This window comes from Thermobia domestica, chromosome 7 (genome assembly GCF_964235325.1).
Source record: "Thermobia domestica chromosome 7, izTheDome1.hap1.1, whole genome shotgun sequence".
Taxonomy (NCBI): domain Eukaryota; kingdom Metazoa; phylum Arthropoda; class Insecta; order Zygentoma; family Lepismatidae; genus Thermobia; species Thermobia domestica.
The window spans coordinates 44,693,852-44,707,018 of NC_137460.1; the positions used below are offsets into that span (position 1 = coordinate 44,693,852).

At 36.4% G+C, this 13,167-nt stretch overlaps 1 protein-coding gene across 1 annotated transcript in view; it reads left to right on the forward strand.

Annotated features, from left to right (window-relative positions):
• The window catches only part of LOC145690041 (kelch domain-containing protein 4), a 57,732-nt gene extending 45,005 nt beyond the window's left edge, over nucleotides 1-12,727 (forward strand). Inside the window, exons 8-9 of the mRNA XM_081764540.1 lie at nucleotides 3,177-3,378; nucleotides 12,289-12,727. Of these exons, the coding sequence (XP_081620666.1) occupies nucleotides 3,177-3,378; nucleotides 12,289-12,485 (399 nt within the window). The 3' untranslated portion in view covers nucleotides 12,486-12,727. The remainder of the gene's footprint in view (nucleotides 1-3,176; nucleotides 3,379-12,288) is intronic.
• Nucleotides 12,728-13,167: the final 440 nt, after the last annotated feature.

Consider the following 13,167-nt stretch of genomic DNA (forward strand, 5'->3'; position numbering starts at 1 on the left):
CCAGCGACGACAAAATAGCGATGGAGAAGGCACCGCAGGGGCAATACTTTCTTATGGGTGACTGCACATGAGGCCGGCAATGCCGACCATATAATATATTTTTGTAGTCTAGCTAAAGTGAGGGATGTGACAAGTAGCTATGTATACTTGTTTCGTTTCTTACGTCTGATGTTTTGTTGTTTCCATTTTCTTCTATTACAGTAATTTTTAAAGTATTGTCTTGTTCTATAGACCATTTCAGAGCTTTTTTTTTTTTTTTTTTTTTTTTTTTTTTTTTTTTTTTTTTACAGTTCCTGTTTTTAAAATAATTACCCTGATTATTATTATTACTTCCTTTTGTTATCGTCAGAATGAATTTGGGGCGATTACTTCGTCCAATTCCATTCAACAGGCAATGATAGAATATTTGTTGACGAGTTATGAAGACGATATATAAAAACTTAAATAATAGATGTCTCTTACATCTATTGAGGTATAGGCTAACTTCTGGAATTGAAGCAAGAACTTCAAAGCTTAGAAACTGATTTTGAATATTCCATAGTATAACTTCATTCATTTTCAACTTAGATGTAGTTAATCCTTTGTCTCTCGGTGGTTACGCTGTCAAACTACCATTTTGAATGTTTCCTTTCTGTTTCCCGCTGATTACACGGTAAAAGAACGTTACAATACTAATTACCTCTGCCATCTGCTGTACAAAAATGCAACTAACTCTTAACTAGACCAATAAGAGAAATCATGTTAAAAAAAAAAAGTGAAAAATTATAAATATTTTTTCTATATAGAAATAGTCTCTTCAGCATAATCTTATTTAAATATACATCAAAAATTATTTTTTCAGAATATTTTTATTCATAGTCTTCAAAAGGTTAATATAAAAATCAATATGTGTCAGAGTAAGCTTGGAATCAAACTGATGTACTTATAACTCGTGGAAAGATGAGAACATCAACATGCATATTGTCGTCTGAGATTCAACACCACGTATCTCCAACTTTGACGAATTTTAGTGTTTGATACGATTAGAATCAGTATAGAGTGGCGTACAATCTGGTTAAGTAGTACTGGTATATCACGACAAATGGCTCTGTTATTCCCTCAAAGTAATACCGCGTATAATGAGGCTGAAGCTGATTTTTAAACAGTTCTTTGTCTCTCCTGTAAGATGGGTGAAATGTTACTTACGCGGTATTGAATCTCAGATGATATTTATGTACATGATTTTTTTTTTTTCGCATTGCTTATTTTTTACCACCACTGACGCCAACACAAGAGGTCTACCGTCTCACATCTATACCAGCACACTTACCACATCCGTACAGTCGTCGCTTTCGTTACATTCAACGCCGCATAGCAGACACTCATCCGATTCTTCATGAACTTTTAGACCAGATTCCAGCTCTACCACGTTACGCATGTTCACCGTTTGATCACCTTTTTGCTATCCATGAACATGACCTGGCCACCGCTGACTATAACCCCTGTCGTCGTATATATCATCACCATCCATTCATCCATTACACATAATTTCATCAATGTACTCCTTTGTTTTCTAACTAACAGGGCTGCAAGTGTTTGAACCCGCTCTGAGTAGCCCCAGAACAGAAGATTAACACTCTCGTCGCAACTAACATTATATACAGAATTCTGTTTCAGCCTTATGGTGGTGAAGTACAGACCCGTGCCCTAGGGCATAAAACCCCGTTTTCACCAACGATCATGTTTGATGTGAGAGCCCTGTTGGTGAACGATTGCACGACATCGTAGTTTCCACTGAAGGAGACCTCTATTGAGCACTGCCTGATCCAATTTCGCCCACTGCTTGCACACTTTCCAAAGGCCACCAAGTGAGGTCGGACGACGCGTATTGATGTTCCGTTTGAGAAGGCCGAAAGTACAGAAGTCCATAGGGGATGCATCTGGTGACTTGACGGGGATGTCTCGAAATGGGATAGCCTTTACACCTGTCTCCTGTTCCATACGTGTCATGTAGGCCACCGTTCGTTTGGCAGTATGACTGCTGGCCTTGTCCTGGTGGATGAACACTATCAGTGTCATTGCCATACAAATCCGAGGCATGTTGGCGATAGATGGGTTCCAGTACATGCTCGATATAATACGCTGCATTCACCTTGACATGTGATTACACCGGTGTATCGGAAGCTTTCCTTTTGCACAGAAACCCGTCACTACCATAAATCCCTTTGGAAAACTCTCCTTGCAGGAGCAAACCCACTTTGCATGATCGGTTCCATCACTGCGGCGGTAGTAAATTGCATGCATCTGCTGGGATCCTGTCAAATAGCCCCATGCTTCATCTAAGGTGATCACATAACGCCATTTGTCACCTGCCAGGTAACCTTCATACAGCTTTTTGCATACCACCCGCCGTTCTGCGATGTGCGTTGGCTTCAGAACATGGACCCGCCGCTTGTATGCACTTCTGAGTCCTAAATTGTCGTGTATGATTCGGTGTACAGTTGCAGTTGTGTTCTGTTACCTACACTTCATTTTATCATGTAAATTACATACCATGTTCAGGTCACCTTATTCTGCTTGCCTAACCAGATAAATATATCAATAAATGAATAAATCCTGACACTCATCTCCCAATGATACTACCAATAAATGAATATTCATGATCCCAGAGAAGGCGTTACCTTCTACGGCCCGCCCATCTTCGGATGGGAATGAATTGCAGATTACAAAAATTGTTACATAAAGTTTCAGTATCGGCATCTACTGATTTCATCCATATGCATGCTACGTAAGTTTTGTATTTTATAAAAGTAAAGCAAACAATAACACATATTTTTTTCGTCACACAAAAAATTAATTGTCATAAAAATTGAGTGTCATAAAATATAAACGTCACATTATTTATTTTTTAAGATATTGTGAGAATACTAAGCCAGTGGAACTAGGAGGTGCTCATTATTCCGTTTCCGCAAAAGATCGTGTGGAAAACTGGAACGAAAAAATATTAATTAGATATTAAAAATGAAGTTAATAAATTGTACAAATACTGGGTAATTGTATCTTCATTATGCATACGTTCACTGCGGGACATCAATTAACAGTCTTACAATGTAAAGCATTTCGGGTCCTTATAGTGTTAAAATGTTAGATTCTTCACAGATATATCTATAGAGAGCAATCTCTTCCTTTTCTTGCAGGTAACAGTCGGACCTGCGCTATCTCAATCAACTTGTGTTGTTGGAACAAGTGGAGCCAGTGATGCAGCACAGAGCCAAGTGTTCATTCCTTCATCAAGGATGAATGCTGGGTTAGCAGTAAAGCGTGGAATTCTTTATCTATATGGAGGTGTCGTCGAAGACGGTGATAAACAGTTTACACTGTCCGATTTCTATGCATTAGGTAATTATATTAGTATTTGTTTAGAGACAATTTTTATGTTTAGTAACAAAAGTGTCACTCGATTTCATAAATTATAGTACATTCTACGAGGGTTGTAAATTTTATAGAGGCAACACTGCTGTACATAGTCATAAAACGGAACCAGTCCTTTCCGCTTATACCGCATGTTAGTTCGAACCCTCACAGTTAGTTTAATTGGTAGTACGTCCATTTTTGGTGCACATATTTCGGGTTTGACTCCCGGTGTGAGAACACTAAAATTTAAACACCGTACTGTGGTTTAGATTTCAACTTAAACTGTAGAATTACGTTTTATATAGCCTCTGTGTTGAAAAGGGACGTTAAACTTTAATAAACAACCACAACAACGATAGTTTGATATGATACTTAACCTGACTCGTACTAAATGGACTCCTCTTCTAACGCTCCGCATATGTAGCGTTAACACTCGGAAACTATATTGTAATATCCCACGTAGTATTGTGTATAAACTAGGGGTGGACAAAACCGGTTTTTTATAAAAACGAAACCGGTTTCTAGAAAAACCGACATTTCGGTTGTCTCCAAAGCCAGTTCGGTTTTCTGTTTTCACCGAAACCGATTTCGGTTTTCTCCAAAACCGGTTTCGGTGCTCAGAACCGATTCGGTCTTTACCGAAACTAGTTTCGGTGAAAACTTTTCTAAAGCACATAAAACTATTTCTGTGGAAACAGATTCGGTTTCCGGAGAACAACGAAGCATTATTCTGGTCAGAAATAGAACAAATTTTGGGGAAAATAAACGGAACCGGTTTTGAAGAAAACCGAAACCGGATCCGGTGATAAACCGAACTGGTTTCGTTGAAAAACGAAAAACCGGTTTTTGTCCACCACTAGTATAAACAACATTTTACGCTTGTGTTTATAAACACCACCACGTGGTTTTACGTCAAGATACTACGCACCACGTGGATCCACTACAACCAGCAGACTACGAACTTCTGGCTCATCCTACGAAGCAAACGATGACATCAGAGCAGCAGCGCCATCGCCGCCTGAAGCTCTATAAATTCGGCAGCATCCAGCGGACCAGTGCCAGTTCTGTGGTGTCCCTCCTACTGTTTGCCACGAAACATTAGGAGTAACGTAACCCCAAGCCTCTTGTCTGCTACGGGGCTCTGTGACCACTGACGTCCTCACTGCTTGCCACAGAGATTTGGGGACTCCTTCGCCACTCTGCTTAGCCTGCCACGGGACTTTGTGGAGATCCTGTCCGCGATCTCACGGTCTAGGACTACCTATTCTAACCTAACAAATCTAGAGGAGAATAACTGTAGTATTTCTATAAATACCGTTATTTAGTGAATTTCATAATAAAAGCCGGTAGTGGGAGTCGATTCCAGACACTCATTTTTTTTATCTTGCTCTACCTACAACCTAAATGGGACAGATATTTACAATATGGAATGGAAATCAACTTCGAAAAGTCGAAAGTCATGAGAATATCCCGTGGAAACGCTCCCTTACGGGTCGAGTAGAACAAAGAATTTGAAGAGGTCGATAATTTATTTCAAGTATCTGGGAAGCATTTTGACGAGAGACGCTTACTGCACCAAAGAGATTAGGTTAAGAATAACCAAAGAAGCATTCAACAAGAAAATATCACTTTTAACCAGCAGACTCAATATTGGACATAGAAGTTGGTCAAGTGCTATATATGGACCATTGGACTGTATGGTTCAGAGACTTGGACATTACCGAAGTTACAGAAGAAATATTTAGAGAGCTTCGAAATGTGGTGTTGGAGAAAAATAGAGAAGATAAAATGGACAGAGAGAGTATAAAATGTAAAGTGTTTTAAAATAAATAGGAGAGAAGAAAACACATCTAGCCAACATCCTTTGCTTAAGGCCAGTTGGATTGGACACATCGTGCGAAAAAATTATCTTCTTCATACCGCCATAGAAGGAAAGCGAGGAATAGAAGGAAGGACACAACTGATCGATGATTTTAAAAAATAGAAGAAAATATTGGGAGTTAAAAGAGGAAACTGAAGATGAAGAAACGTGGAAGAAACCCTTCCAAGCCCGAATCTAAATTTTTTTTTAAAAAAAATAATAAAATTCTCATTAGTTCTAGGACCTGCCGAAGGGCAGAATACTTAATAATAATAATCGTAACTAGAAGAATAGATTCTCGTATTAGTTGACAGTGTAAATTTGTATAGGTATGATGTTCTTGAAACAGGGAAAGCAAAGTTAGGTTTATCAAAAGATCTTTGTGTGGCGTGTGGTGTGCATTTCTTATATAATTGTGGCACGATTTGTGGAAATCTCCAATGAAAAACGCTGTAGTGTGGCAGATATGTTCCGACTTTCGCCGTAGTATTGTTAGGGAGAATAAAATGCAAACTGTTAGCGCGTTGCTGAAGACTGAGCGACGTTAAAGATTCGCTAGCTGGCGCGAGAAACAGGGTTATCGCATATTATCAACTGTGCTTCATATTATAAAAGAACGCTTGGGTATGAAAAAAAATTACATGGCGATGGGTTTCGCACCATTTGAAGGAAATGAAATGCAGAAACGGCTGCAATATGTCTGTTTTCACACATTTGGAGCGCTTCGAGCACGAAGGAGAAAGGCTTTCTTATGTCGTGTCATTACGCTGGAAGAAACATGAACTAAATCATACGAGTCGAAACTGAGACACAAATCGGATAATTGGCGTCATCGCGTCTCACCACGAACATCAAAGTTCGTGAGAACCCTAATTGTGTGACAGTTGCTGTATTGTCGTGTACGACTACGATAGCGTTATCCTAGTATATCATGTCCCAAGGATACACCGTCTTCACAGTATTACCATTAATTTTTGGAATTAAACCTGTGACCAATGTTGCGAAAGATCCAGCAACATTTTCTTCAAGGTCTTCCCATCACTTTGCAAGACATTGTTCGGTTCATTCCGTAAAACCTGTGACTGTTTTATTCATTCGAGTGAAGTTGGGAAATAATTACCATCCACTGTACTTCCCTGTGACTATGAATTGATTCCCGAGATGAAGGAAGCGCTTCGTGGCATCTTTTCCGAACCGTGCCAGATTTTCTGCAGGCAATAGATCCCTTTATTCGAACTATGAACTGGACAGTCCCTGCTACAAGTTTACTACAATATCGTTTATCCTTAATAACTGGTTGTATACAATGCTAGTGACAACATCGAAAGAAAGAAAAAACTTACGGAGGCATTTCTTTAGTATCAGTTGTAAAATAATAATAATAATAATAATAATAATAATAATAATAATAATAATAATAATAATAATAATAATAATAATTCCACTACTAAAATCTCAATTTCCAACTGGTGTATAATATAGAAATAACGAGATTGCATCATTTTTCTTTCCTTTTAATTTTTTTCGTAACTGAAAATGATGTTAATAATAATTGTGCATACTTTAATGAAATCTGTTAACGAGCAAAAAGTATCCCGGTTCTTCAGCATTGAAATGTCATTGCTAATCAAACTACTAATATTGTCGTCGGAAGTGAAAGAAAGTAGGAGTAATAGTGTGAAGAAGGCATGTATCAAACGTTTTGTGCGTTTAGAAACTAATAATCTCAAAGAAATGCAAAGACTGAAAAAGTCCATGCCTCACATTCATACAACGCCACACTCCATACATATGCTTTTATCAGTTTTCTGTTCAGTTTGATGTCGGTATTTTCGGTCAGATGCTTCTGAGCTTTATATATATATGTATATATATATAAATCTTGTAGTCTTCATGCCTCACATTCATGCATGTCTTCTAGAGTCCATACCCATCAGTCTTCTAGAGTCCATGCCTCACATTCATACAACGCCACACTCCATACATATGCTTTTATCAGTTTTCTGTTCAGTTTGATGTCGGTATTTTCGGTCAGATGCTTCTGAGCTTTATATATATATGTATATATATATAAATCTTGTAGTCTTCATGCCTCACATTCATGCATGTCTTCTAGAGTCCATACCCATCAGTCTTCTAGAGTCCATGGCTCACATTCATACAACGCCACACTCCATACATATGCTTTTATCAGTCTTCTATTCAGTTTGATGTCGTTATTTTCGATCAGAAGCTTCTAAATTTTATATATATATATGTATTTATTTATTTTATTATAATCAAATGCCATTTAAGTAATTTGGTGTGGAAAGGGTAAAGGTTTCAGTAGAGTTGGTTAAGGTAAAATATTTGAAGTTCAGACTGCCAGTTTGTGGAAATATCTGACGACGGAATATCACGATTATTAAACTGACAAGGGAACATTCCGATTTGGTGAAATCAGTTGCTGAAAATGATTGCTAGCACTGGATTCAGCACCAGAAGAAACCGAGAAAAAGAGTGTGTTTAGTGGCAGACCGTATACAACGTGGGAGATAAGTTAGGGCAAAGTGCGAAAATAGGACATAGAAAATGTCTATAAATGCCATGTTAATTTTGAAACTAGTAGAGAGATTGAGGTCAAATATTGGATATGAGGAATGCATGTAAAGCTCCACCGAATAGACGTAATGTGAATCATGGGGGACATTTGAAAAGCCACCATGTTGGAATTAGCGCAAAAATAATATACGAGAAAGGGATTATGTGACATATGGCTCTTGACATACACCGTCTATAGAAATAAATAGTGGGCAATACAGTTTGAGACCTCTGTTTAATTGAACTGTTATGAAACTTAAGGGTGATTGTGTAGTTGATACAAACATGGAAACAACAATGTGCACATTTGAAAAACGATAAAGATGGACAATTGGGCTCGTCACAGCTGTCTCAATTTGATATTGAAATTGAAGTAATAGTCGACAGGAGTCATGAATGCGCCAGGTGCTGTTTGCAAATATCCAGTTTTGTGAAAAACATACGTAATCATAACTTGGAATCTTGGTGCTGTAAACTGGAAGTGGGTGAATGATTGCAAGTTAATAAAATTGTTCCGTTGCCATATTTTGAAGTCAGATGACAGAAAAATGGCGTTTGTTATATATTTTACGAAATTCGTATACGTATGGAAGAACACATCCAACGGTTGTATGAGTGATGTGCATCCATCATTGATTAGGAGTCGGATAAGTCATACATTGTCCAGTTTCTGCACCAACTCTTCGTCTTTATTGATTTTCCATGAATCAGCGAGGAACAGCAGTTTTATCTTCTCTTTAGAAGGCCAGAAAACTTCAGTCATGAACTCTTTTAGGTTGTCCTTGATCATATGTGCACCTTTACCAGCATATGAACGGATATTGGGTGGATTGGAACCAGGGTGGATTGATTTAAATCAGTCTGATTTAAATCACGATTTAAATCAAGATTTAAATCACTTGATTTTTTTTTAATAAAAATCGTTGATTTAAATCAAATTCTGAAATAAAATAATTTAAAGTGAAAATAAGTAAAATCCCGTTTCTGTTCTGTTATTTCGGTTATGGAAGTTAATAATCATAATACAATGAGACTCAAATGTATAGTATAGTATGAAAACAAGTGTCATGCACAGGACGCTTAGGGAAAATCCCGTTTTGAACGGGTAACAGAGCAATCTTACTTTCTTCTCTTCGTAACAATGGGTTTGGGTTTTTAAATCGTTAACTATTCCAACGGGGAAACCACCATCGACATTTAAGACGAAAATTTTTTCGCGTGCGCGTCTGCTTATTTGTTCCCAGATAATAGGGCGTATATAGAGGGGTCCTCTTCTCCCCGATTTTTTAAAAGATTTATAACTTTATGCGAAATTTAGGTATTTCGTGCCTCAAGCTAATTCCATTTAAAAAAAATATATGCCCCTACCAAATATTAGTAACTTTTGTGAAAAAAAGTGACATTTTGATAGACGTTGCTATACTTTTTCCTTAATGCTTAACCTTTTAAATTTTATTACCTATTTTCATTCTATTAAAAAATTAATTCTTCATTATTCCATTAAAAAAGTATCAATAAACCTTTTTATTTCGGTTTTTTCAAGACTGAAGGCATTGTAGAACATGTTACATATGCTTTCACGCCTTTTTGCGTCGAGACATAGTGTGTGATGACATCATACATTTTAAAAGATATTTTTTGTTATGCCTATTATTATTTTTGGCAGGCTTACATTTTTTCATTCAAAAGACTGAAATTTTGCACACTCATTCACTGCACCCCTTAGTATTTTTCATATGTTTTCAGATCTCTGCGTGAAAACAGGGGAGTCCAGAAGGGAAAATGTAAAAAAAAATAAAAATAAAAAAAAAAAAAAAATAGCTTTTGTCGCGATTCAGTGGAGACATATGAATGTTACCGTTTGAAAGGTTGTTCTATTCTGAAGATAATGATGTACAAACCATGATCCTAGGATAAACAGGGATGTTTCAGGAAACTGTTACCTGAGATCCTGTTTTATACGGGAATCTGGGGTATTTGGGGGACATTTTTGCGGGCTTACTTTTGCACCTAGAAGATTAAAATTTTGCACATTTATTCAATGCACCCCTTAGTATTTTTCAATGTTTCAGATCTCTACCTTAAAACAGGGAGTTGGAAATATTTTTAACAAAATCCCTTTTTTCGTGATTTTTCCGCCCCAGATACACGATGGAGACATTTGGATGGTACCATTGAAAATCTTTTTTTTATTCTGAAGAGAATAATGTACAAATCACGACCCTAGGATAAATAGAGGTGTGTGAGGAAAATTTTATATTACATGCGAGTTATCTGGGGCATTGTGTTGATGTTCTTAGCTCATTGTTAAATATTTTCCTCGCCCTTACTATCCAAGATAGCTTGAAATTTAGTACACCCCTTAGTATTTCCCAGTTGATTTTGAGATATGTGCGTTAACACAAGGGAGTTCAGAGGGAATCAAAATTTGAAAATAAAAATCAGAAAAATCCCGCTTTCTCTCAAAATTTTCTGCTTCAGGGACATGATAGGGAAATGTGAATGTTATCGTTTCAAAGGCTGTTCTATTCTGAAGAGAATGAGGTATGAACCATGATCCTAGAATAAATAGGGATGATGATATAGCTACTTGACTGAAAGTCTATAATTTTCCTTTTAAAAGAGCCATAATTTAAAAGGGTTGAGACATTGTTTGGGATTGATATAGGTTAACAATTGAGAATTCATTCAAAATTCAACCCTCCTAATGCTTTTCCTTCAGTTCACGACTTGTAATTTACGAGGAGAAAGATTTGATTTAAATCAAAAAAATCGATTTAAATCAAAAAAATCAACAAAAATGATTTTTTTAAAAAAAATCATGATTTTTTTCCACCCTGATTGGAACGCTTGTTGGATGAAAAGTGGCCTCATTCCCGTTTGTGGTTGTTCCTCATTCATGTCACCTTTACGACAGTGTTGCTACATTGCCATAGCGTGGAACGCCTCCTGCTGCAGTGGTCTCAAACTGTATTAGCCACTATTGATTTCAATAGACGGTATGCGTCAAGAGCCATATGCTACATGGTCCTTTTCCCGTATATTCTTGCGCTTATTCCAACATGGCGGCGTTTCAGATGTCCCCCATGATTCACATTACGCCTATTCAGTGGAGCTCTACATGCACTCCTCATATCCAACATTTGACCTTAATCCCTCTACTCGTTTCAAAATTAACTTGGCATTTGTAGACATTTTCTATGTTCTATCTTCGCACTTTGCCCTAACTTATCTCTCACCATGTATACGGTCTGCCCCTAAACACCTTCTTTTTCTGTGTTTCTTTTGGTGCTGAATCCAGTGCTAGCAATCATTGTCAGCAATTGAATTCACCAAATCGGAATGTTCCCTTGTGAGTTAGGCTGCCTTCAGTATTGGATGACCCTTGACTAAGACTATATGAATATACATAGAAAAGATTAACCTATATATTTTTTTAATTATATGTGAGAGCTAGAGGAATCAAACTATTTTTCTTAATACTATATTTTCTTTGAATGAGAATTTATTGTAAATTCTACTCTCACGGATTTTCATTAATATAGACATTGGATTTTCTAAGCACAACAGGAATTGTTGTGTGGTCATTGTTATTTGAAAGGCTGTGCGTTTACTCTAAGGGTGAAAATGTGTAGCGGACCACAGACCGACTAGCAAATGTAGTGGTTGTTAGCGTAGCAGCACGGCAAACTAGAGACTCGATTTTGATTTCCTGTTCATTTGCACCTTTTTACTCTGAATTTTTAGTTCATTCACATCTTTTCACACTGAATTTTTAGTTCATTCACATCTTTTTATTCGAATTTTTAGTTCGTTCGCACCTTTTCACTCTGAATTTTTAGTTCATTTATATCTTTTCACTCTGAATTTTTAGTTCATTCACATCTTTTTACTCGAATTTTTAGTTCGTCCGCACCTTTTCACTGTGAATTTTTAGTTCATTCACATCTTTTCACTCTGAATTTCTAGTTCATTTACACCTTTTCACTGAATTTTTAGTTCATTCACATCTTTTTACTCGAATTTTTAGTTCGTTCGCAGCTTTTCATTGTGAATTTTTAGTTCATTCACATGTTTTCACTCTGAATTTTAGTTCATTCACATCTTTTCACTCTGAATTTTTAATTCATCCACATCTTTTCACTCTGAATTTTTAGTTCATTCACATCTTTTTACTCAAATTTTTAGTTCGTTCGCACCTTCTCACTCTGAATTTTAGTTCATTCACATCTTTTCACACTGAATTTTTAATTCATCCACATCTTTTCACTCTGGATTTTTAGTTCATTCACATCTTTTTACTCGAATTTTTAGTTCGTTTGCATCTTTTCACTCTGAATATCAAATATAACATAACATTAGTTTCAAGGAATTTGATCTAAACTTGTTTCTTATAAGAATTTTGAGGCTTCTTTAATAGAAAGCATCTGAAATTGTGTATCTTACATTTACAGATCTGCACAAGCTTGATGAATGGAGAATCCTTATAGAGAGTGACTTAAAGAATCAAGAGTGGTTGGAATCGGAAAGTGAATCAGAAGGAAGTGGAGATGAGGAAACTTCGGATGAAAGCGAAGAAGAGGAGGAGGAGGAGGAAGAAGAAATGGAAGACAAAAAGCGTGATAAGGAAACACCAATGGAAACAGAGTGACTAAAAAAAAAAAAAAAAAAAAAAAAGTGAAAGATAGTTTACTTCCTAATGAGACTATATAATTTGTAAATAATAAGAATAATAATAATGTGGATAAAGTTTGTAAATAAGGAACAGATGACAGTTTTGAAACAAAGATATAATCATTGTCGCTTGAAGTAAAATTTCGCGCCATTTGTTTTCATTGCAGCTACGTTATTGGATGTATTAAAATATGGTAATTATTACTACTTCTGAAGTTAGTGCAGTAGTACTATCTTAACGGAAACTTCCATAATACTTATTTTTTTTTTTTTTTTTCCGGCAAACATACCAGGGACAGAACCATTACTTTTATATTCACGGATAGTCTCTTTTCTCCCAACTTTTTAGTAACTTCTTCATAACGTACACGAATTTTCAGTTCATACGTATTTAGCACAGAGATTACTTACTACTGCAATTTGAAAAATAAATCTGCGATACGTTACAGTGCACAGTGGTTCAGAACGAGCAAAAACCTGGTCAAAACCTATAACCGTTTATAACAATGTACAAAATGCTTTTAATGCCTCAAATATGTGAAAATTGTATATTTATAGTACTAAGAATTAACGAACACGTTCATCGTTCGGTGGCGCTAGCCTGTGTGCTGGAGAGAGTTTGTAGGAAATGTTTGTAAATACTGATTAAGTACTACGTA